This window comes from Nannospalax galili, unplaced genomic scaffold (genome assembly GCF_000622305.1).
Source record: "Nannospalax galili isolate Female #2095 unplaced genomic scaffold, S.galili_v1.0 scaffold471, whole genome shotgun sequence".
NCBI lineage: Eukaryota > Metazoa > Chordata > Mammalia > Rodentia > Spalacidae > Nannospalax > Nannospalax galili.
In genome coordinates this window covers 1,779,122-1,799,685 of record NW_008330333.1, presented here as the reverse complement: position 1 = coordinate 1,799,685, position 20,564 = coordinate 1,779,122, and the positions used below count along the sequence as shown (strand labels likewise).

Genomic DNA, 20,564 nt, shown 5'->3' with positions numbered 1-20,564 from the left:
ACCTGCCCAGGGAATGGTGCCACCCAAGTGGGCTGGTCCCCTTCTACTTAAATTAACAATCAAGAGAGAATCCCCCACAGACGTGCCCACAGGCCAATTTGATCTGGGAAATCCCTCAATTGAGACTCCCTTCTCAGGTGACTCTAGGCTGTGTCAAGTTGACAGTTACAGATAACTAGGACACTAAGGGATGCCAGACAGCTCACTGGTAAACACTGCTTTTGAGAATCAACTGTGAAGGTATGTACAGGAGATAGGAGCACTGACTCAGTGGACTGAACAAAGAAGATCTGCCTTCCCCAGTGTGTGTGTGTGTATTTGTTTTTTTTCAATATTTAAAAAAATGTATTATTTTTATTTTATGTGTACACATGTATTGCCTGCATGTAGGTAAATGCACCCATGTCATGCAATGCCCGTGGAGGTCAGAAGAGGCTGTCGGGTCCCCTGGGACTGGAGTTACGGGCAGTTTTTAGCTGCCATGTGGGTGCTGGGATTCGAACCTGGGTTTTCTGCAAGAACAACCAGTGTTCTTAACTGCTGAGCCATTTCTCCAACCCTGACTCTTTAACTTTTCAATCTTGCTTTTAGATTTTGTTCGTTATGTTCACATGGTCCAGAATTAAAAAGAATCATGGATAGGAAAATTATTCTTGTAACAGGGAATAAGGAGCATGTGGTCCCTCATTCTACAGGGCAGTCAGTGTCCTATACATAGGTTTTTACAGTGTATCCAAGGGCCCTCCCTGCCATGTTAGAGCATTTAGAATATCCTTTCTTCTAGTTTTGTGGATTCCTCTGTCAGGATGTTTAAGGAGTTTCCTGTTTCAATTGTGTTAGGAAATGGAGTTTATTGAACATCTAAACTAAAGGGGGTTTTTCCTATGGAGGAAAAACATACTCCCAATGTATCCTTTTTGGCTTCTGGGTTTTTATTTTGTATTGAAATCTTTCTTTGTGAGATTATATTTACTTGCTTTTTCATATTATGTTCTTTTTAATCCTTGATTCTTCTGGGATTGGGTTGGTTTCCTACCAGTTACTTAGATAAACATTGTTTCTTGATGGTTAGTTATCCTAGCAGGATAGACTAACATGCCTTCTCACTTTACTGTGAAATGCTACCTCTATCAGACACTAAGCTTGTACTTGGGCCTGTTTTCCCCTTAGTGCAGGAAGGTACTCCTGGAGTGTCTGCGCCTCTACCTCCTCCTGAGAGGGCCACCTTATTCTTTCATGCTTATTTTTCTATGCATTTAAAGTTATTTATGAACTTCTCATTTTCACTTAATGGTCTTCACAGATGAAGCCACATTTTGTCCTCCCAATATTTTAGTGTACACTATTTGGGGCCTCTGATACTTTTTCTTTTTGAATGGAGTGTCTCGCTATATAGACCAGGTAGGCTTGAACTCACAGAGATCTACCTGCCTCTGCCCCCCAAGTACTGGAATGGCAATGTTTAGAATGTTCTGATAACCCCAAATTCTCAGAAAGGTAACTGGAGATATGAAAATAGAAGCCCTGGGTGACTGGTGCCCAAAGTAAGCTGATTTCTTTGTTGGTTTTCATGTTGCAGGCACACACTGATCAAGAAGCTCAGTCAGCTAAGAGAGCATGAGCCAGAGCTAGCCCAGCTGCTTCTGGATCAGGTGAGAGGAACCAATGGGGTTTAGGGGCCTCAGTCTGCCTTGTTAGGTAGGAAGTTGCTCTTTTCTACTTTTTTGTTGTTCAGGCTGGACTTAAACTTCTGATCCTCCTGCCTTCACTGTCCCATTAACGCAATTCTTACCCCTCTACTTCAGATCTATGAGAACGCCATGATAGCAGCAGGTCTCGTTGATGACCCCCGGCCCATGGTAGGCCGCCTGAACGACCTTCTAGTCAAGGCCCTGGAGAAACACTGACAACAGCCAAGACACCTAGTGTACAACAGGTCTTCTCAGGTGATAAATGCCTCTGCCTGGGAAGAAAGGTCTGGATACCAGAATGTACCACCACCTTCTGAGCTTTATTTACCTCAATTAAACAGTCTTTAATCCATGTGGTACAGTCTGTACAAGCTCTCATAGGGTAGGATCCTGCAGCACCATACAGCTGGCTGCTTGGTGGGGCTCTTAACAGAAGCAATGTGGCTGTATTGCTCCATGCATCATGTTTTCTTGAGTGTCACCTCTACTGGGTAGTGATCACTGATGGCTTCAGCCTGTAGAGAGGAAGGGCATGGGATCAGAGCTGGCTCTTCCATACCAGAGAAGATGATGAACAGGTGGCGGGAGCCTTACTTGAAACCTAAAATCACCCAGGTCAGCTCTTACTGAGCTGTGTCCTGACCTCGTCTGAGCTAAATCACATGACAGGCACCTACCAGCTGGCTGGAGAGTCTATATGCTGCTTGGAAGTCAAAAGGAGCAGCCGAGTTGGGAACAGCAGCACCCTGGAGCAGAGCTCCAGCAACCACAATCCTGCAAGACATCAGAGAGAAGCCTCTTGTCTCTTTGATAAATGGTTTCCTGGCCCATGGCTCCAAACTTGCTCCACCCAGATGTATGAAGGGACCTGGGACTAGCTGGAATCAGCAGCCCAAATGAGACCCCACCAAGCTATAGCCATTCTGATTTCAAAAACAAAAACTAGTATCAGGAGAGTGAGTATATGAAAGATTGATCATTGATTCTGCATGTCCAGACTGCTTACCTGTCATAGGCACAGTGGGTAGATTTAACAGTGGTGTCAGCACTGTCAGGAATCAACCACTGGAATGCAGGGCTCGTGCGCAGGCGGATGGAAGACCAGTGGGAGGAAGTAACATAGCTGCAGCCAGCATTGAAATCACCCATCAACATGATGTCCTACCAGGAAATACCTGCCTGTTGGCCAAGGGACAAATGGGACCACTAGAGCCCACTGTCCCTAGGACATCCTTACCTCTAGGCCCCACTTCTTTCGGACATCCAGGTAGACATCATAGAGCGCATCAATCTCAGTCACAGCGTCTGCGGGGGCTGCATGCAGGGGTACAATCGCAAACTCCCTGACCTCTGAGGAGATAGCAGACATGTTAAGGACCTGGTGTCCAGAGACCTTCCTGGAGTATGGTTGGTCTGAGGGTACCCTGGAGCTCTCAAGTTAGGCTCAGCTGCTGAGCAGAAATAAAGGATGTATAAGTCTCCCAGAGGGTAGGCATTTTCCTTATAACTCAACTGTCAATCATCAATCTGGAACACAGCCTTGGGGGCTGAGGGAACAGCAAGCTTTCTGAGGGAGTTTGGGGGACCCATGCCACAGGCTTTTAGAGGTATGGATATAAGCAGCAAGCTAAGACTCCATCTTGACCTGGGCAGGGCTGAGAATAGGGCACAGCAGCACTCACCTGTGAACGGCGAGAAGAACTTGACAATGGCTGGCTCTCGACTGAAGGTGTCATTCCCACAGGGCTCACAGCCATCGTCATAGTAATAGCTGTCCAGTACGGACACCTGGTCAGGTCTAAGGAAACACCGGGCAGGAGGTAACTTTGGGGCTGGCTGACAGTGGCTTTCTCCAGTCCATGTCCTGGCCTCCCACCCTGTCGCCTAGAAACCTGTTATCCTGGGAACAGGAGAGGTCAGGTCTGTGCTTCCTCACCATGTATCTACCTAGGCTCAAACCAAGTCCTTCCTGGCTCTGTAAGTCATAAGGTGCATCTGGGAGTAGCTGCCCATACTGTCCACCTAGCTTGAACCTCACTTCACAGCCTTGTGTGGTATACATTGCTATCACTCTGAAGGTCCTCTCAAGTGAAGAAGGGCCACCCTAGGCTCTCTTGAGCACCCTCAACCTCTGTGGTCCAGACTCGGCATCTACCCCACATGCCAGTCCTTACAGTCTCAGGCTGTAACAGCTCAGGATTTTACCTGTACACAAAGAGATACCGTTCCTTGTAGGTGTTACGGCCCAAAGGCTCACTAACCACATAGTGGTAGGTATCCGGTTTGACTCTGGATGGAGGAAATCAAAGGTCCATTGTGACTACAAACAGGACTTTGAGGCTACAGACAATGAGACTTCATCCCTGTGTATGAATGAAGGTGTTACCTCCCCCAGAAACTCAGCACTGTCACCCACCGATTGAGTTCATCCAACAGCTTCCCCACGACCACCAAGTGGCTGTCTCTGACCTCCTGGACGAGGGCAATGTCATAGCGACTCAGGATCTGGGGGCAGGACCACATTGGCTGAGCAGGGTGGGCTGGGTGGACACTCCTGCCACCAGCAGCCAAGGGCATCGGGCCCGGTCAACTTCCAGGGCCCCCAGAGGGCCAGAGCTGCAGCTCCTTGGAGCATAGTTCTGCCTGCAGCCTTACGCTCATGCTAGATTCTTGCCAGCATGACCTGCACCCTAGGCTGACAGACACAACCCTGATGCCTACCCAGATACTGATGAGGTCTAAGGCCCAGTGTCTTCTGTGGCCGCTGGGGCCAGCTACATCCCCATTTCATCCCACCCCTGGGCTTACTTGCACGATGTAGCTGGAGAGGGTGGCATTGGACATCTTGGTCTCTCCAAAAGTTCGGATGTTAAAGGCTGCAATTTTCAGGGTCACAGCTAGCTGCAGTAAGCTGGCCAGGGTGAACAACATCCCCATCAGCTTTGTGCCTCTCATCCTGCAAGATTATGAATGGTCAGAACACAAACAGTAAGACATCACCCCTGCCATCCTCATCCTAGCCTCCTTAGTCCAGCTTGGCAGGAGCTAAGATTAAAGACATCCTGTTATGCTAGAACACTGGCTGAGAAACCCTCAGTCATTTCCCTGTACATCCAGAGGGACCAGAAACCACAGAAAGGACTGAGTTCCCTCACTCACCTGAAAGCAGGTCCTGGGAGCAATGATCACTGGAGACTACTTGCCAGAACAGCCCAGCTCTGTTGGTAAAATGAGGTATGCCTTCCCTGCTCTGGGACTGGCCAATGAACCAGGGACACACTACACAAGTGACAGAGCCTAGCACTCACTTGAGAGTGAGAATGAGAATTCTATCAAAAGACTAGAAATATTTGATACTAATTTTTTCCTTTTAAAAATTGGTCTTGTAGAGCTGTTGCGACTCCAGGTCACCACAGAGGCAATGCCATTCTGCCTTGCTTGACCAGTTTTTAAAGGTTCAGGTAGCTGTGACCTCCCCTGGGGCATGGACCGCACTCTTCACCTTAGAACACAGGATTGTGCTGCCTATGTCACCATCCCACTGTGGTTGTGGGCGGGCTGCTGGCATGTGCTGACTTCAACAGACACAGGCTCCTTGCTGCTGTAAAAACAGCATCTGATAATGTTTATGCACGGTTATAAAATGTCAAATGGTGTCCTTTGCCCATCTTGTGTCCTCCCCATCAGGGATGGGCAGTATGTGTGCTGGAGGCAAAGCTGGTTGCACTAGCTCATCTGATTATCTTTGATCTGGCCTTAAGGTCATTTTGGAGGCCAAATCCATATACTAGGTAGCAAGTTGCACAGGGAGCCCCAGCAGCCAGACGTCATGGCTACTCTGTGGCTTGGGACCCTCTCACCATCCAAGTCAGCCAAGACACCAGGGATTCTGGATGGGAAATACTGGGGTTGCTGGGCTGTGGACAAAAGTGGGGACTGTAAGGCCAGGCAATGGAGAACCTTTAGGAGGAGAGGGGAACAAGAAGCCCAGGGTAACCCCAATTGCCTGGGTACAAAAACAGTACAGCTCAGAGCCAGGCCTTGCCATCATTTTTGTTTTGTGTTCATTGCCTTTGTGTTCATTCCCTGGGGCTGCTGTGACATATTATCACAAACCATGAAAATGGGCTGTCGTCATTCTGTGAGCAACAGGTCCAAAACCCAGGTGTCTGCAAAGCCGTGCACATTCCACTCTCGGGAAGAATCCATGTCCCTGCAGCCTCTGGTAGGTCCTGTCAATCCTTGGCTTATGACTACTGCTCTAATCTCCATCTCTGATATATGTGACCTTTGATGTGTCAATTCTAATTAATGCACTCTCCACCTTATTCTTTAAGATAGTCTCCCACTGAACCTTGGGGGCTCACAAATTGGCTAGACTGGCTGGTTAGCAAGCTCCCAGGATTTCCCTCTGTGCCTCCCAGCACTGGGATTACAAGTGTGTGCTGCCCTACTAAGCTTTTTACATGGATGCTGGGGATCTGAACTCAAGTCCTCACACTTGTGCTGCAAGCACTTTGCCTGCTGAGTCATCTCCCCAGCTCCCACAAAGTTGCCTTTTACCAGAGATTAGGATGCGGGTATCTTTTAGAGTGCCAATATTCAGCCCTCCATCCAAGGCAGCTCTACGCAGGAGGAGCTGTGTTGGATCTCCAAGGATGGCACTGCCATGTGACAGGGCTTGAATCTTCTTTAAGAAGGAAGTTTGTACAGCTAGGCTGATGCAGAGGCAGGACCTTAGAGTGGGGAGCTGCAGAAGGCCAGAGGACAGGAAGTCAGAAAGGGGCTAAATTCAAAGTCAGGACATTTCAGTAGATCTGGCTAACTGACCAGGAAGTCTGGCATGCAGGCCCAGTAGGGATTAACATAATAAGAGTACAAAGATAAAACCACCTTCCAGGAGGTCAGTGTCCTGCACCTGTGTCTCACGTAGCCAAGTCTCAGAGAATCACTCCCACGATGAGCTGATGGATAAAGCCCCATCACAAGTCTCTCTCCCACCCTCTCTCCCCTCCTCCCTCCTTGGACTTCGATACTCATGCATCTTCCACATGTTAGGATGCTATGCTGGGATTTACAGGCATGCACTACCATGCCCAAGTTATACAGAACTGGAGAACTGGGTTTCATGCATGCTAGGCAACCACTCTATCTACTGAGCTACATCCCCAGCCCCATCACAAGTCTTTTCAAAGACGTAAGTGCCCATGCTTTGGTTTTCAATCCCAGGCTGGGACACTCAAGTGTGTTAACTAATGTTCAGATCCCATACACCCAGCAAGGCTGCTAAAGCAGGAGAGGTACCTGGTGGCTCAGCCCCGACTATCATTTTTCTGCCCTAGTTGCTAGGCAAGACTGATGGTGGAAATGAGAACCTTCCTAGGGAAGGCACCCACTGTCCACAGAAAGGTAGCCTGGTTTAGGCTCCAGCTGGACTTCTGAGCACAAATTACAGCTGAAAGTTTTGGTTCTCGGTGCAGGGCCTGGCCCCACTAATTGAGTACATGGTGGCTAGGGGGACTGGCCTGCCATCTCCTCCCAGTTCCTAGGAGTGCCCAGGTATCCCTACCCTTCTTTCTGCAGCCAGTAGAAAGGTCGGGACTTAGGCCTTGTTCAGCAGTTGAGTCCTAGACACTCAATGCATGTGGTAAGCCCCCACAGCAGGGCTCCCTGAGAGCAGCTCAGCTTGGGTGGCACCTGGGTTGGGGTCAGGGACTTGGGAGCTATCTGGGCTCATAACTGTATCCTCAGCCATCCATGGGGTAAGACCTTCACTGCCTCCTCAGGTTTGAAGGTCATGGACACTAGTCTACAGAAGAGGCACTGGCCCTTTTAAAAGTCCCCTATCCCTGAGGAGAGAAGCCCTCTGGGATGTCACACAGCCATCACTCTTACCTTTCTCTCCTGTGTCAGCTGCAGCTGTGTAATGAGCAGCCTCAAAACTCATCAGTACTGCACAATAGTACACATTTTCTCTTTCATAGGTAGGTCTGTGGACCAAGTAGGAAATCTGTTGCTGGTCCTCATTCTGGGGCTAGGCTGGCAGAAAAAAAAGGTGGAAAGTGAAGCGCCACTGGGTAAATATGCTATCTTACCTATGTGCCGTCTCTTCTGCCCACATTTTATTGGCCCTAGTGGGACAAACCCAACATCAATGAGCAGGCAGGGGTGCACTACTTCCATGTTGACCCCCACTTTGAAGATAGAGGAATGGGCATCAGGGAAAGTAGAAGAAGCTCAGCACTTCTAGAGCTCTTAGATCAACAAGGAAATACATGTGGGCCAGTGGTCATGAGGCAGGCTGGCCACTTTTACAGATCAGGCTGTCCTAACCAACCCTGAGGATCTGTAGCATCTTTTAAATTATTCTTGCCACAGATCCAAAGGGGAAACGGCAAATAACAATGGTTTATTCAAGTATGAGCCAAGTCAAAGGATATGGGAAAAATCCTCTTATGCACTGTGACCTATGAAAGATGGAAGAGAACCAACTCCTAAAAGCCGTCCTCTGACCTGTGTGTGTACACATAATAAATACTATTAATAAATAATTGGGGAGCCAGGCGTGGTGGCACACACCTTTAATTCTAGCACTTGGGAGGCAGAGACAGGTGGATCTCTGAGTTTGAGGCCAGCCTGGTCTACATAGCAAGTTCCAGGCCAGCTGGGGCTACAGGGACACCCTGTCTCAAAAAGACAAAAAAAATTAAATTAAAAAATAATTAGGAGAAACTAAAACATCTGAGGGATGCTAGGGAACTAACCTTCTCCAAAATGGCAAAGTCCAAGAGTCAGAAGTTACCCTACCTTTCTCTTGGGTAAATGACACACTGACTACCATTATCTATGGGGATAAGGCTCCCAGCAGATAAGAGACCCAGGAGGGAGTAGAACTTTGAGCCCAAGTTCTGTAGTCCCCAGGCCTATGGTCAGAAGACAGTGAGTCAGGGCTCTGTGCTTCCTTATTGAAGAATACACTGGCATGCAGAAATGATTCTGGCCCAAACATCCTTGAATCTGATCAAGCATCTATTGGAGTGTCCAACATTTTGACATTATGACATGACACGGTCTACAGATGTGTTGGGCATCTTCATAGCTATCCTGGGATATATACAACTCATGGGCTGCAGGTTGGTCACACCTGCACCTAGATCAAATACTAACCTACAGCAAATAGGGGAGACAGAGGAGTCAGCAGCACCACAATGGGATACACAGCTCAGGCTGACTAGGAAATAGCACTGGCCAAGGACAGAATCATCAATAAATTTCAAGGAAGAAGAGAACAGAGATAGAATTTTATAGTGTAAAAAGAAACTAAACATATATCAACAAATGCAATGCTGGGCTTTATTGACGCCTGTACAACAGTAATCTTTTGATCTTATCAACTTTTTTTTTTTTTTTTTTTTTTTTTTTGGTCTTTTTGAGACAGGGTCTCCCTGTAGCCCAGATGGCCTGGAACTCACAGAGATCCACCTGCCTCTGCCTTTGTGCTGGGATTAAAGGTGTGTGCCACAGCCAGTGTTGACCTTAAAAACATTTAACAAACTGATCAATAATCAAGTGCTATTCCTGGTGGTACAGGCCTTTAACACCTGCTACTCAGGAGGCTGACACAGGGGCATAGCAAATTCCAAGCCAGCTTGGGCTACAGTGTGAGTTAAATGTCAGCCTGGGCATCTTATTGGCTCCTGTCTCAAAATAAATCTTTTTTAATGTTTAAAAGCTGGGGATATAGCTCAGTGATAGAATATCTATTTAGCATGTTCAAGGTTGCAGGTTACACATGCACACATACAATGTAATCAGGTAGTTTCAGATTTAAGTCCTTCTTGTGTTCAAAATAAATTATACCAGTCAGGGCAATGTGAATCTGTTCCTGGGCCACCAACACACACCAGTTCAAACAAGCAGGTACAGTGTAGCATCCAAAATTAAACTAGAGCTGGGCCTGGTGGCCCACGGCTTTAATCCCTCAGGAGACAGAGGCAAGGGGATCTCTGAAATTGAGGCTATCTTGGTCTATATACTGAGTTCCAGGCCAGCTGGGGTTGCAAGGAGACCCTGTCTCAAAAAGACTAAATAAATAAATAAAAATAAACTGGAAAATGAAAATTCAAAGCTAATTTAACCCTGAGATTTGCATCTCAGAAAGCTCCTTGGGTGGGGTGAGGTACAAGGCCCACTCAGGTGAGTAATGATCAGGCTGGTTCTGAGTGGAGGTGGGAGAATGTAGGTGTCTGAGGATAGGGACTAGTGGCAGGCTGCCATGTGGACAGTGGGGAAGGGGGACTAATCAGTGGCTGTCAGGGCTCATAGGGTCCTTGGGCCAGAGGTAGTTTTTACCTCAGGAGACACTCTGAGGGCTCCCCTAAGTCAGACACCTTATTCCAGACTTTGCTATACTAGGAACACCTCCACTTCAACCTCTGATGGGCATCCTAACCTGCCAGTCATAATGGACCACTCCTGCTTTCTCTGCCCATCACTGTGGCCCAACTATCCAGACACTCAGACTCCTGAGAGCATCCTAGGTCCCTGCTCTCCTTTAGCCATCTCAGATACACCCAGAATCTCTACTTCTCCCTGACTGCAGTCACCACACTGACCCTGTTAACACTGCCTCTCCATGACCTCCCTGCTTTGAGGACTTTGTCCCCACAATCCCAGGCCTCCAAGAACATCGAGCATATTTGTAATCAGATCACTGACCATGCTATTCCCCTGCTTAAAATCTGTCACCAGGTTCTCATTGTCCTCAGCGTGAAATCTAATGTTTACCGTGACCTATGGGATTCTAGCTCAAAGCTTCGGCTCCACCTAGAGAGCTGGGCCCTCTTGTCATTCCAGTTTAGGCTTGAATCCCACCTCTTCCAGAGAAGCTCCACTCTCCCACAGCACCTACCCCCAACATGGCCCCACTCTTATTTCTTATGGATGTTGTTACCTTTTTTTGTTTTTTTCCAATTTTTTAGTTATTTTTATTTTATGTGTATGCATGTATTGCCTGCATGTGTGTAAGTGCACCCATGTCATGCAATGCCCGTGGAGGACAGAAGAGGCTATTGGATCCCCTAGAACTGAAGTTACAGTTAGTTGTTACCTGCCATGTTGGTGCTGGGATTCAAACCCAGCTCTTCTACAAGAACAGCCAGTGTTCTTAACCACTGAGCCATCTCTCCAGCCCCTGTTGCCTATTTGTTTTAAAGTGCTCACTAATGTCCTTTTCTTGTACTTGTTTCTGGTAAGCTTTTCGGGAATACAAGCTTCCTAAGGCAGAGACCATGTCTCTCCTGTCCTGGAAGTCTCTGGTGCCCAGAGTCCACTGTACAAACAGTATGTGCCACAGAAGCTGCTGGGGCAGCTGAGTACAAGCTCACCCACTCTGCTCTTCCCTGAGCTGCCCTTCTCGTGGCCTACTTGGGAGAGCATCCTTCCTCTATGGACCCTCCAGAGAAACCCCGCAGAGGACAATTAGGGCACCCAAGCAAAGTGGCTCCTGCACAGGGCACTTGGCTGGCACTGGCCAGAAACTCCCAGAGGCCTGGTAGCTGCTACAACCAAATGGCTGCCTTTCTTTGGCCACTGGGAACTACTGAGGCGGCATGTGTACTGGCTCCACAGACAGAGAGCCCAGGGGGATAAAGGCAGAGGCCCATGTCTTTGCCATGACATTGTTTTATTACCAGAGCAAGTCACAAGGTATCCCTCAGCTCAGTGAGCTGCCCTTGGCCCTCGACCCACTAGGCTGGGCTCACCAGCCCTACTCACTATAAAGAAGGCATTAACACAGGGTGGAAAATTCCTCAGAACAACAGCACCCAAGTTGCCGAGTCCCACAGCAGCTGCACAGATGTGCTTGGCCAGTCATGCTGAGCCCAGAGCACCGGTGGAACGGTTGGCATTCAACTACACAGCAGGTGAGGCCAGTGGCACACCCAGGCAGGCCCTGCAATGGCCTTCCCCCTCTTCTCCCCCCACCCCCCCTTGCTGCTGCAGTCATCTTTCTGTACTTTGCTTTTAGGAGAAATGTGAATGGAAAGAAGCTTGTAGAAAAAATGCTGCAGAGGTCAGTGCCCTTGTCACCTGAGCCCACAAGCACAGTAGAGAGTGAGTTTCCAAAGCTCTACTCCTGGCATGCAGTAGGAATCCAGGTGCTCATTTTACCATTGATACCATCAATTCACACTGCATGTTCTGTCCCACTCCTTCTATCTTGCCACTAATGGCATTTGAGATATATTTGGAACCAGGCTCATCCTCAGAGGGTGAGCCCCACAGGAGCTGAAGCACAGGCAGAGCACCTGGAGCACTCACAGTAGCTGCTCACCAAGAACCAGCTGGGAAAAGGAAAGGGCAGAGGTCCTTCCCTATGCAAAACAACAGTGCTCTGGCATAGACAATGGCACCAGCATATGGCACCAGGCAAGCCAACTCAGTCCTTTGTTCTTAAGACTCCAAACCCCCAATCTGGGTGGGCAGCAGTTACCCAGGGTGACAGGAACTCCAAAACACAGCTATAAGGAGGGACGGCAGTCTGTGACCAGAGGAGACCTTTGGAGCACTGCTCAGATAAAGGTGCTTCTAGAAAGCAGAGAAGTCAGCACCAGCACACACACCCAACATGGTGGCGCAGGCAAAAGCCTGAGAACTACAGAGCAACAGCTCTGGTGTGGAGCCATGTGCCCTTCTCCACACAGAAAAGGTGGCGTCCCACACCCAAGCTGAGCAGGAGTCTTGCACTGGTCAGTAGCCCTGGAACCAATGGGAGTGCTGACAGTGCAGTACCATGCCACAGTGGTAACCACAGCTCTAACCACAAATCCTCAGGCCAACACGATGCCACCTTTTGTATACCCCCATCCACTCTTCCCCGGGAGGAGCGGCCCTCGCCCTATGGCCTCCACTCTTTACTCACCTGCTGTCTTCTAGGCAAGGATGATAAAGCAATGTGGCCCCAGCATCAGGTAGTTCTGCCTCAGGTGTGGGGAGACCATGGTCCCCAAGCTCTTCTCCCACCCCCAATCCCCATGAGCTACCATGTTCTCTTAATCGCTCTCTTCTCTGGGGTAGGGACATGCACAGAAAACATGGAGAAATTCAGCATTTCACTAGGAAAAACCACCATGGCCTCTGGATGTTCATCTCCTGAGGCTTGCAAGAGGGAACCATCCCAACTCCCCACCATCAGTGAAGTGTTCCTTGAGGGTCTACCTGTGCTGGGCCCTGCATGTGGGCAGACAAAGCCTGACTGCCATGTTCCAGACACCGGTCTGGACACCACTGTGTGTGGGGCAAGTGGGGTTAAAGCAAAGATTCCTACTATGGAACAGGAAGGCACCCCAGGACGATGGGAAAGGCACCTGCCAGGCATCAGCCTCAAGTCACACAGCTCGGGGAGTAGCATCAGTTCTCCCATGTCCCCACTGTGTACCCATGTCCACTCACCTTGCAACAGTAGCCTTCTAGGTTCCCTTCTTTGTGGCTCGTGTGGAAGGAAGCATGGCTGCCTGCCTGGGGTCAGCACTTCTCCCCCAGCTTGAGCAGGAATGGTAACAGTACCTGGGAGTCAGGGTGAGTCCAGCTTTGTCTTCTGGCTAACCTAAAGTCAAAGTCGGTGAAACATATGAACTTATCAGACCTGTGGGACCACTGAGGAAGGCTGTGGCTCTGTTTCCAGAGCTCCTGGGATCAGCTCCTTCCCTTGCTTGGCTTCCTGGGAGGAGGCATTGACCTCCAGAGGCACCTCAGCTCACCAATGACATAGCAACAGGAAACTTGAGCTTGCTGGGGAGGCCACCACCACTGCGTAGACATCTTGCTATTCCCATTTACATGGTGGCTGGGTATGAAAGAAGAAAGGGAGGACTAATAGGATCAATCCAGTCAGCAAGCACCACCTGCTTTTGAGTTTCATCCCAGGGTTTGTTCATTTATTCTGTTTGCATATGCATTCAAGAGGGACCCTGAGGGCTGGAGAGATGGCTCAGCAGTTAAGAGCACTGGCTGCTCTTGCAGAGGACCCAGGATCGATACCCAGGACCCACATGGCAGTTAACAACCATCCTTAACTCCAGTACCAAGGGTCTCTTCTGACCTCTGTGGGCATTGCACAACACAGGTGCACTTACATACATGCAGGGAATCTACTCATACACACAAAATTTTAAAAAGTAAAATATTAAAAAAATAAAAATTTAGGGGCTGGAGAGATGGCTTAGGGGTTAAGAACACGGACTGTTCTTGCAGAAGACCCAGGATCAAATCCCAGCACCCACATGGCAGCTAACAACTGTCCATAACTCCAGTTCCAGGGGATTCGCCAGTCTCTTCTGTCCTCCACAGGCATTGCATGACACCGGTGCACTTACCTACATGCAGGCAATACACTCATACACATAAAATAAAATAATAAAAAATTTAAATTAAAAAATAAAAATTTTAAAAAAGAGAGGGACCCTGAGTAACTAAACAGCACAGATACAGACAAATACAGCAGTTGTCAGCTACTGAACAACAGAATGAGGACAGAGATCATGAGTGAAGGGAACTGACTGGTCAGTGAGCCTATAACCTCACTGGCTCTGGCTGGGAGGAGGTTCCAGACTGCAGTATAGCAGCAGGGGACTCTCAAGTTCAGAAGACAGGGCTCAAGATGCTGAAGTGGCAAAAATTTATGGGGTAGAATGTTGGAGAGGACAGCTCCAGGGTCTGCAGAGGGTTCCTTGGCCTACAGCTAGGAATGACCCATGCTTGTGAAACCACATGAGACAGAGGAAAATATCAAAAAAAAGAAAAAATTGACAAAAAAAAAAAAAAGTAGCAACAGATGGAACAGTCTCCAGAGTTCATATCAGGATGGGAACACTTTGGATACCCACAAGCCACCCACCCACCCACCTTACTATCTCACAGGAATTAAGTAGAATCCTTGGAGGGGCATCATCTTTAGTAATAAGGCTAAATTAACTGCAAGCTCTGGACCAACTTAGCCAAAGCTTAAAAACAAGCCACTAAAGACCAACTGATTCCAAGGAATTTTACCAGACCAACCAAAATGCAACAAAATTCATCTGCCAGCTAGCTGGGTGTGCTTGTGCACATTTTTAAAATCCAGCATTCAGGAGGCAGAGGCAGGTAGATCTCTGTGAGATCAACACCAGCCTAGTGTATATAGCAAATTCTAGGCCAGCTAGGGCCACAGGGAGACCCTGTCTCAAAAAACAATCAAACAAAAAAAAACATGAGCTGAAGAGCTGGTTCACCAGTTAAGAGCTCTGGGTGCTCTTGCGGAGGACCTGGCTTCAGATCATGGTGGCTAACAGTCATTCACAGCTCCAGTTCTAGAGGATGCAACACCTTCTTCTGGTTTCCACAGGCATTATACGCACAGGTACACATACATGTAGGCAAAACACTCATACACATAAAAATAAATTAACAAAAACCACACACCCATACCACCTCACCTTACTCTCCTCCAAATAAACAAAAGACAACCCCCAAAACAACAAAAATTCCTCAGCCAACAATTTTATTTAACTGCTAAGCCATCTCTCCAGCCCCCCACAGTCAACAATTTTAGATTCATATCTAACAACAAAAAGACAGGTCATCAGTGAGGGGCCAATCAAGACAGAAAACACATAGTGTTTTAAACAAAGGAAGTCTCATATAGAAGGCTCTAAAATATTAACAGGGAATTAGTTAAGAGGGAACAAAAGAGAATACCACAGAACATTCTAGGATAGACAGATGCCAAGGGAAGATTCAGATCTGGGAGAGGGTGTGGTCATAACCCCCAAATGGATGTTGATGTTCTTTGGCTGTCCTAGGCGATGGCTGGGGGCCAAGAACTATTTGTGAGAGTGTTCACAAAATCAGCCAGAAGGCTGTTTTAGGAGCGCTGGGAAGGCAAAGATATAGCTGATATGTGTGTGTGTGGAGGGAGGGGTTTGCTTGTAGGAATACAACTTGACATGACTATAGCCATCTTGGCTGTAACAGGCATCATGACCAGCAGGTGACCCTGTCCCTAATCTACCCACTACAAGATTAACAAGGGTGTTAAGACTGCTGGCCATTGACACCAAGACTGTTTTTCATTTTCATTTTCATTTTCTTTATTATTTTGTGTATGATGCGTATGTTGAGTGCAGGGACACATATGAGAAGGTCAGAGGACAACTTTTAAGAGTTGATTCTCTCCTTTCACCACGTGGGTCCCAGGGATCAAACTCAAGCTATCAAGCTTGCCTGCAAGTGCCTTTACCTCCTGGGCTATCTGGCTGGCCCCTGACTGTTTCTTAATTGACGTTTTTGGGGGAGAGAGAGAGAGAGGGTCTCACTTTATAGCTCTGGCTGGCCTACAACTCTAGCTATGTAAACCAGGCTGGCCTCAAATCCACAGAGATCTGCCTGCCTCTGCCTCCTGTGTGCTGGGATTAAAGGTGTACACCACCATACCTGAGCTTGTCGATAGTTTTTGAGAAAACCCAGTGTCAGGTGGCTGCAGCCATCTTTCTCATCTAGCATAGGTGTGCCCTCTTCCTGCTTTGAGGGATGCAGATAACCTATCTTGCCATGTCCAAGACACACTTCTACCTAAAGTCCTTAATAAATTGCACTTTGTAAGCTGGATGTGGTAATGCACACCTGTAATCCCAGCATTCAAGAGGCTGAGAGGTAGAAGGACTATCACAAGTTTGAAGCCAGTCGGAATAGCTAGATGCTCTCTCAAAAAATTTTTAAATACATAAAAATAGAATAATACATTAATAAACAAATTGGAGTCTGTGTAATCCTGAATCCATCTGCCTCTTTCTTTGGTCTCACAGCCTCTTCCACCTTTATAGGCTGGTTCTCACACACTAGGCTCAGGGTTTCTGAAATACCAAACTCACCAGGAAGTATATATATATATATAACATATAACATATATATGAAAGTTATATGAAACTTGCCTAAGACAACCTGTGTCCCACACACCAGTCTGAATCAGAGAATAGTTCTAATAAAGCACATGAAACCAAAAGAAGCCCTTTCTCCCGGAGCACCATCCACTGACAAAGATTAGCACCAGCAAGGGACAAAGTCTCATGTCCCCAGTGGGCATCATGGTAGGCATTCAGAGCTGAGAGGCAGCAAACCAACAATTGTTATTATAGACTTGCAGACACAGGAAACATGACCTGGAACCATAAACCATTTTTTTTAAATAAAAACTGATCAAGAAATGAGAGCTAAAGGAACTATCAAACAAAGACATAGCTAGCTATTATAACTAAGTTCTATACAGTCAAGAAGGTAGAGGTGCATGAAGAGGAACAGAAAGAATAAAGACCCCAACTGAACTTCTACAGAGAAGAAAAACAGTATCTGAAATGGGGGGGAAAAATACGCCAGGCGGGATTAATATCGGATTAACATGGAAAAAGAAGAGCAGTGAAACTAAACACACAACAATATAAACCGCTCAAATAAGCAGAGAGAGAAAAAGTGTCAGTCACTATCACACAGCCTAATGTGCACATAACTAGCAACCCCAGAAAAAGAAAACAAAATACATCTGGAAAAATAGCAAGCAAACTTTATGAAATACAATGAACACTGCAAACTCACAGACCTGAGGTCAATAAAGCCCAAGCAGAGAAACTTCCAAGAGCTGCTCCACCTGGGCCTTAGCTCAGCTTAGAGGCCTCTACACAAGAGACAAACGAGATGTGCACAAGAGAAAGACAGCATAGGTTGAGGAAGCTACTAGGCTGTGTACCCATGGAGGCCATGGGAACAGAAATAAGGACGTGGACATGAGATGCTGGACTGCATGTTGCCATCTGGCTTCTTTCCGTGGAGCTATACCTTCCATCAGCATCCCTGCCTGAAACTACCCATGAGGGGCTCATCTTGCTCATACCAAAACCTCAGCCCTGGACTAGCGATATTCTCAGTTATCACTGAGTAAGAAATACATTTAATAAACCATTTATTCTACTGTCTTAGTTGAAGAATCAAGCCTACAGCCAACATTATACTAAATGGAGAAAACCTGAAGTATTTCTTCTGAGGCCAGAAAAAGGTGTTAGATCTCCTGGAATTGAAGTTTCAGACAGTTGTGACCCATCATGTGGGTGAGTGCTGAAAACTGAACCCAGGTCCTCTGCAAGAGCAGCCAATGCTTTTAAGTATGGAGCCATCTCTCCAGCCCATTGCTGAATTCTTAACCGGAGCAACAACACTAGAGAAAGAAATGAAATACAAAAGAGAAAAAAGTCAATTACCTCTATTTGTACAAGATGAGATAATCTTATATTTAAAAGACCCTAAAAACTCAGGCTGGGAATAGTGGCACATGTCGTAATCCCAGCACTCAGGAGGCAGAGGCAGGCAGATCTCGGTGAGTTTGAGGCCAATCTGACCTACACAGTGAGACCTTGTCTCCAAAAAAAAAAAAAACAAAAAAACAAAACAAAACAAAAACCTTAAATACTCCACCAAAACTCTTAGATCTGTAAATGCAAAAAAGAATAACTTTTTGGGGGGTCTTTTTGAGACAGGATCTCCCTGTAGCCCCAGCTGGCCTGGAACTCACTTTGTAGACCAGGCCAGCCTTGGACTAAGAGTTCTGCCTGCCTGTCTCCTTTGTGTTAGGATTCAAAGTGGGCCCCACCATGCCCAGCAACCAGTAACTTTTCTATATACCAATAACAAACATGCTGAGAAAGAAATCAGGAAAATAATCTCATTCACAATAGCCTCAAAAAATAAAATGCCTAGGAATAAACTGAGGCAAAATAAACTAAGAGGCTGAAAGAACTCTATAATGAAAACTTCTTTTAAACACCAATGAAATTGAAGACACTAGATGGAAAACCTGCCCATGCTAACAGATCAGCAGAACCACTATTGTGAAGGCTCTATTACTGAACATGATCTATAGATTCAATGCAATCCCCATTAAGATCTTAATGACATTCACAGAAACAGGAAAAACAATCCTAAATTTCACACAGAGGCACAAGAGACCCTGAATAGTCAATGCAATCTTACACAGAAAGAGCAATGCTGAAGGTATCACAATGCCTGATTTCAAATTATATAGCAAAGCCACAAAGGGAACATCAACCAACCACCAGCACAGTACTGCACAAAAATAGGCATGCAGAGCAATGGGATCGAAGACTCAGATAACCCATGCTGCTACAGACACCTGGTTTCCACATAGGGTGCAAAAAACACACAAGAGAAAAGAGCCTCTTCAACAAATGGTGCTGGGAAAACTGGGTGCCTAGATGTAGAAGAATGAAACTAGATCCCTACCTCTCACTCTGTACAAAAATCAGTTCAAAATGGATCAAAGATCTTAATTTAAGAGCTGAAACTTGAAAAGTGGCAGAGAAAAGCTACTTCAAGATATTAGGACTAGAAAAGGACTTTCAGAAAAGGACTCCAGCAGCCTAGGAAGTAATACCAAGAACTGAAAGTGGGATTGCATGAGATTAAAAAGCTTCTGCATAGGCTGGGGGATGGCTCAGTGGGTAAAAGGGCTTGTCACACAAGCATGAGAACCTGGATTTGAATCTTCTGAACCCACAGAAGAGCCAGACACATAGCACAAACAAGTGTGATCCCAGGGCTCCTATAGGTAGATGGAAGGCAGACAGAGTCCCCAGAAGCTCACATACTACAGAAATAGCTGCATGTTCACGTTTAGTCTAGCACCAGTCACAAAAGCCAAGATACAGTATCAGTCTAGATGTCCATCAACAGACAAATCTAAAAAAACGTGATATATGGTTAGTTCCAGGGCTACACAGTGAAACACTGTCTTAAAATAAATAAATTCATTCATTCACGTAAAATATTTTATTATTTTCTCACCTCCCTTTACTTCCCTGGGCTGCACAGCTTCTGGGCGTCCTGGTGCCAACACCTTTCTGGGTCCCCAGGAGCCCTCTGGGCCTGGTCACACCCTCACCTCCCTGTCTCCCTGGGCTTCACAGCCTCTGGCTTCCTGGTGCCAGCACCTCTCCTGGGTAAGTCCAGCGCATCCACCCGCCTTGACTCCCCCAGCCTCTTTCACCCTCCCAGCTCCCCCACTGTATCTCTGTTCCTAGCCTCAGTACTGGCCCATTTCTTGTCTTGGCACCCCAGACACTGGGGCTAACCTCTCCCCCCACCTACCCTGAGGCACCACTGCTTGCTGATCCTTTGCATCCAGACCTACCCAATCCCTACCTGCAGTCCCCATCATCTTTCCTGGAGGAATCCAGACCTTAGGAGAAAGCCTGAGAGCATCTGATCCTCATCTCACTTAGGCCTTTGTGGGAGCGCAGGAAGACAAAGCAATTTGGCCACTCCACACTAAAATCAAAAGAGAGAACCTGAAGCCTAGACCAACCAGCTTTTCATGTCCAACAAGTAAACCACAAAGGCACAGTAAAGTTTACAAAAAGAAGCAGACATAAACTCAACAAAGGAAGGCTTGAGTCTCACACAAGAATCAGAAACTACAAAAGAAATACACTTGTCAAAGTCACAGAGAAAAAATAACATGAAAAACCAAGATAATGTATCCCCACCAAGTACCAACAGTCCTCTAGAGGAGTACAATGAGAACCCCCTAGAGATAACACAGGACATGGAACTCAAATGAACAATTATAAACATGATAAAAGAATTCAGTGACTATAAAGAACACAGAAAGAAATCAAAGAACTGAAAGAAAATAGGGATAAACTCCTGAATGAATACAGAAAAGAGTTAGAAATATTGAAGAATACTCAGGTTGAAATGAAGAAGGAAGTGAAACACTCAGTAAGCCAATGAGAAACAACAGGAGAAAGCCTCACCAATAAGATGAATGAC

At 46.9% G+C, this 20,564-nt stretch overlaps 2 protein-coding genes across 8 annotated transcripts in view; one reads left to right on the top strand and one right to left on the bottom strand.

The window, feature by feature from the left end:
• Positions 1 to 2,043, top strand: part of Trap1 (TNF receptor associated protein 1) — a 39,815-nt gene extending 37,772 nt beyond the window's left edge. Inside the window, exons 17-18 of the mRNA XM_008846154.2 lie at positions 1,580 to 1,652; positions 1,806 to 2,043. Of these exons, the coding sequence (XP_008844376.1) occupies positions 1,580 to 1,652; positions 1,806 to 1,907 (175 nt within the window). The 3' untranslated portion in view covers positions 1,908 to 2,043. The remainder of the gene's footprint in view (positions 1 to 1,579; positions 1,653 to 1,805) is intronic.
• The window catches only part of Dnase1 (deoxyribonuclease 1), a 24,647-nt gene continuing 6,075 nt past the window's right edge, over positions 1,993 to 20,564 (bottom strand). Inside the window, exons 2-13 of one of the 7 annotated variants that reach the window (XM_029570156.1) lie at positions 13,146 to 13,539; positions 7,587 to 7,730; positions 6,255 to 6,441; positions 4,851 to 4,909; positions 4,500 to 4,647; positions 4,108 to 4,196; positions 3,897 to 3,980; positions 3,374 to 3,489; positions 2,929 to 3,041; positions 2,698 to 2,852; positions 2,369 to 2,465; positions 1,993 to 2,206 (exon numbers count right to left, since the gene is read on the bottom strand). In XM_029570156.1, the coding sequence (XP_029426016.1) occupies positions 2,153 to 2,206; positions 2,369 to 2,465; positions 2,698 to 2,852; positions 2,929 to 3,041; positions 3,374 to 3,489; positions 3,897 to 3,980; positions 4,108 to 4,196; positions 4,500 to 4,646 (855 nt within the window). In that variant the 5' untranslated portion in view covers position 4,647; positions 4,851 to 4,909; positions 6,255 to 6,441; positions 7,587 to 7,730; positions 13,146 to 13,539 and the 3' untranslated portion in view covers positions 1,993 to 2,152. Of the gene's footprint in view, positions 2,466 to 2,697; positions 2,853 to 2,928; positions 3,042 to 3,373; positions 3,490 to 3,896; positions 3,981 to 4,107; positions 4,197 to 4,499; positions 4,648 to 4,850; positions 4,910 to 6,254; positions 6,442 to 7,586; positions 7,731 to 13,145; positions 13,540 to 20,564 lie in introns of all 7 variants that reach the window. The other 6 variants (XM_008846171.3, XM_029570150.1, XM_029570159.1 and 3 more) reach the window with 6 other exon arrangements.